General features: G+C 32.8%; 1 protein-coding gene across 1 annotated transcript; it reads left to right on the forward strand.

Annotated features, from left to right (window-relative positions):
* Positions 1 to 458: 458 nt before the first annotated feature.
* Positions 459 to 4,505, forward strand: Mad1 (Mitotic arrest-deficient 1). The gene is made up of 7 exons (XM_033343629.2): positions 459 to 781; positions 907 to 1,170; positions 1,244 to 1,474; positions 1,925 to 2,361; positions 2,450 to 2,902; positions 2,985 to 3,283; positions 4,037 to 4,505. The coding sequence occupies exons 2-7, from the start codon at positions 907 to 909 to the stop codon at positions 4,387 to 4,389; spliced, it is 2,037 nt and encodes a 678-aa protein (XP_033199520.2). The 5' UTR covers positions 459 to 781; the 3' UTR covers positions 4,390 to 4,505.
* The last annotated feature ends 229 nt before the right edge of the window (positions 4,506 to 4,734 follow it).

Genomic DNA, 4,734 nt, shown 5'->3' on the forward strand with positions numbered 1-4,734 from the left:
AGTCTCACCACAAACAAAGTATATTCGCTATGATTTCACGTTACAAGAGCATATTTCATTAGAAGATTCTACGGGAAAGTTCATACTTTTTTATCCTTCTAAAAATCGTGTATCACAAAAATTAGTCATGATGTTAAATCTCGTCTGTAGTTAATTTGTACTTCTGTTTTTATCATTTTTGTAAACGAATATGCATGCAAAATAGATACATCACGTCGGAAATATTATTCACAGTATTATTCACAATATTAAATTTAGACTTTATTATAACAAAAATATTATTGTGAGGAATGTAAATTCCAAACAAGGAACCAAATGGAACCAAACAAGACAAATCTCTAACTTTATAGGTTCTTGTATATGCTAGCGTAGAACAGCTTCAGCACTGTGCCGCATGGTGCAGCACCTGTGGAACAGCTAGAAAATGAGCGCGAGCACTCCCATTTCTTTTCTGATGGTACACACCGTGGTGTAGACTTTACCGCCTTTGTATTGTATGCGTATTGTGCCGCTACAAAAACGTATGACTAAAGTATAAGCAACTGTAATGATATTTAAAATTTATAAATCTAGTAACTGCGAAAGAAGTATAGTAACGTAATAATATACAGTGTTATACAAGAATTGTAATTATATTCACTGACTGGGTGTATAGTAAATTACATTTTATATATTATAGATGATATATTTCAATGTATATTCATATCTCTAACGCCCATATCTCATTAAATAACGCTCATATCAATATTTGAACTTCTTTGTAATAAAACAATTTATTAAGGTAACTTTAATTAATTCTCACTTTCTTATAAAATGTATGTAACAAACACAAATTAATAGATTTTATGAGCATAACCTATTTGTCATAATTATTTATTTATAATTTGTATTATATTTTTTCTACAGATGGATGGTAAGGATCCAACAAGTGTCATTAAAATGATAAAGGATCTTAAGGCAGGTTCTGAAGCATATCGTAAAAGTAATAACAGTGTGTCTTTAAGATTATCTGGTACTGCATATACACCACTGACATTTGGTGAATCTGATGAATGTGTTATATCACCTAAAAGGCCAAGATTAAGTGATTCTAATGATTCTAGTTTAAATATGAGTGAGGCTGAGACTGTTCCAAGTAGTCCATGGGAATGGCGAAGATTAAAAGGGCAGGTAATGTACTCAATTAACATTATATAAATATCCATAAATCAAGCATATCAAAGAACTGTACTTATTTCACTAGGTTGTGTCCTTGAAGACAAGATTGTCTCATCAGGAAGCTGCTGTACAGCAGCTTCACAAAATACGCAGACAAATGGAAGAAGTCTTCGAAAAGGAGAAAGGTATTTTAGAGATGCAAGTGGAACAAGATAAACAGACAATTAAACAACTGGAAGTGCGCCTTGATATTTCACGTAGAACAATTCAGGATGCATCTGAAGCACGAGCTTCTGTAGAGAAAGAGCTATTTCAGGTATAGTGCTTTTATTTAACCCTTTTGCGATTGATACCGATTATATCAGTCATCCACTAAGCGCTTTGTATTGGCTAGCCACAGCTAGCAGCTACATATGTTTCTTGTCCACAACGATGATATATATATATATATATATATATATATATAACATTATTTTATATACATTACTAAATTATATCTATCATTGTTACATAATTTCCAATAAGTAACTTAAAGTGAAGATTTATTATTGGATTTATTTTTAAAATATAGAACAAGGACTCAACAACGTTTTCTTTTCCAATACATCCTTAAGTCCTCTGCTGTTGCAACGAAATCCTCCAAGATTTTATATGGGCACATTGGTAGCTCAAAAGATGGCTAGTATCTGCCATTGCAAAAGGGTTAATTAAATAATTTGAATATTGCTTCAGTTTGATGTTTAATATAAATATATATTGTTTATAGGTAAAAACGAATTTGGAGCAGAAAATTATGTCGCTAATGAACGAAAATGCAAAGCTGTTAGAAGATCATAAACATGCACCTGTACAAGAGGGTAAAATAGTAACAAAGGATTCTACTGATGTATCTGAAACACAACTAAAACTGGATGCAGCTCAAAGAAGAATAACACAGCTGGAAGGAAAATTGAAGGAATATCAGACTAAGCAACAGGAGTTGGAATTGCAAAATGTGGAACTCCAAAGTATGAAAATAAAGGTTGAAAGGTTGGAGTCGGAAAGAGCGCTATGGGAGGAAGGAAAGACGTTTGTTGCAAGAGCCGCGAGAGCGAATGAACTTGAGAAAGAGCTTAGCGCTGCAAAAGAAACTATTGTTTCATTAAGAGAGTCAGTGCGGGGAAAATTACTTTTAGAAGAACAAATGGCCAATGTAATGAAAAGGTACACTTTCTTTCAACAAGCCCTTTTTAATAAACTTCTATCATTGTTATACTTATAATCATTTATAAGTGTGGTTTTAATTTTATAGATTAGATCATATGGAAAAAGTAGAGCAGCAGGTTGCTACACTTGAGGCCAAAAAGACGGAACTTTCATTGCGCTTGGCCGAATATGAATCTACTGGAATTACTGGTGGACCAACTGCTTTAAAACGCGAATTGAATCGACTGCAACAAGCTGAATTAGTCTTAAAATCAGAGGAAGGGCAGCTGAGATCTAGACTGGATGCTGCATTGAGGGAGTCGTATACTTTGTCGAAGAATTACGAAGATGCCAAAAAAGTGGCTATGGATGTTACAGTCTCCAAGGAACAGTTGAACAAATTAGTGAACAGATTACAGAAGAAGATGATCCTTATTACGAGAGAGAGGGACAGTTATCGACAGCAATTAGACTTATACGAAAAAGAGATAACGATAGACACTAATAACGCGATAACCGAAAGGATTCCTGTGCTGGAACGTACGATAGATGTTTATAGGTAATTTAAAATTCTATTTCAATTTTTGCATTTTGGATAATAATACGATAACTGAGTTACGGTCATTGATTTATAATTGTAGAGAATTAGTCGCCAAATTAGAAAGTGATCTTCAAGCGGCTGAGAGTCATAACCAAGCGGACGAGTGCAATAAGTTGAGGGAGGAAGTCGAACGATTGAAGGGTGAATTGGAACATAGAGCATTGAAGGGCGATTTTAATTGCAACGCGAGGATACTACACTTCACTATGAATCCTGCTGCCATTGCAGAACAACAAGCGGAGGAGAAGCAGAAGGCTTTGCTACATGAAGTGGAAGAGTTGAGGGCGAAAGTCGCGCAAGGTGGAGTCAACATGACGACGTCCTCCCTTCAAACACAAGGTAATTTTACAAAAACATTAATATGATTTTTGTTAAGAGCAAAAAGGCAATCAATCAATTAAAAGTACTTTTATATAATGAAATAGATACTAATATTAAGTACTGGTTATATTAAAGGTGCTATAATTAATATTTACTATATTATACTATAGTTCATACTTTTATACTATATTATACTACGATACTATACTATATTATAATATGGTTTATAAGCTTGAATGATAATAAGTGGCAGTAAGATATAGAAAGTAATATATGACATGAAAGATAATTGATGATCATAGTGAAACATAATTGTAGCTAATGATATATTCTGAAAATAATGCGAATCGCATTTAAGATAACAGGAATAGTATGGATAAATTTTTATAAAATAGTACTATGCTAAGTAGTAGAGGACGAGTGCTTCAAGAAACTTCTAAGATAATCTTCTAAGATATCTAAGATATATTTATATAATACTGTTGACTTGTGTACTGATAAACTTCTTTAGCCTTTTAATTGAATTTATATGTACACTGTTTTCATATTTTATCTCATCTATAATGTTTTAATACTAATTTATACTTTCAGAGAAGAAAAACTATCATAAAATTATTTTATCATATCTTTTCTGTTATCGTATAAATATTCAGCGTCAACAACGAAATAAATCTTCACTCTTTCTGAATTTACAACTACAATTCGACTATTTTGCATCACATTTGGTACATTTTCGTTTTATATTTACCAGTATTTTCATGTTATATCTAGAAATAGCGGAACTCAAACAGACACACGAGATTAAAATAGCTCGCCTCAAGGAAGCCTTCAAAGCATCATCGCAAGAATACCGACAAGCTTGTTACCAATTGTTCGGTTGGAGAGTGGATAGAACGAAGGAGGCTCGATACAAGTTATCTAGTCAATACGCCGAATCGCCGGATGATTTCTTATTCTTTAAAATTGGAGAGGAGGGAGTGGACCTTTTGGAAACTACATTCTCTGCGACACTCGGCACGTTAGTGGAGCGACACCTGCAACAACAACACAGCGTACCTATGTTTCTGAATGCAGTGCAAACAGATTTATTTAATCAGCAAACAATGACGAACGTTATGAGTTGATTTTCTTAATTGTCATTGAATCTACGAGAAATCTTTGCATGCTGAGAGCTGTAAAAAGAAGACGGAGATCATGAAAATATTTTATTATTGACAAATTATACAATCAAGAACTTGCATTCTTCGTGTCAATTCTTATTTATTTGTATCGTTTACTTATGTACCTGTTTTGAAACGTTTCTTTTCAATAACTTTTTGGGCACACTTGTTTCTCGATGATTTACTTTATTTCTGAATGTATGCTGGTTTTCTTTCTTAATCATCATTTTTAAATATTTTTATAAATTACAAAATTAACAATGTTTAAATATTTTGGATTTTGTTAGGAAGATTTGATTTATTATATTG

Source organism: Bombus vancouverensis, chromosome 13 (genome assembly GCF_051014615.1).
Source record: "Bombus vancouverensis nearcticus chromosome 13, iyBomVanc1_principal, whole genome shotgun sequence".
Lineage (NCBI taxonomy): Eukaryota > Metazoa > Arthropoda > Insecta > Hymenoptera > Apidae > Bombus > Bombus vancouverensis.

Excerpts from the sequence above, each read along its gene's own strand:
- Mad1 (XM_033343629.2), top strand. The coding sequence starts at position 907 with ATGGATGGTAAGGATCCAACAAGTGTCATTAAAATGATAAAGGATCTT. Across the intron at positions 1,171-1,243 it reads GGCGAAGATTAAAAGGGCAG|GTTGTGTCCTTGAAGACAAG; the intron begins GTAATGTACTCA and ends TTATTTCACTAG. Across the intron at positions 2,362-2,449 it reads ATGGCCAATGTAATGAAAAG|ATTAGATCATATGGAAAAAG; the intron begins GTACACTTTCTT and ends TTAATTTTATAG.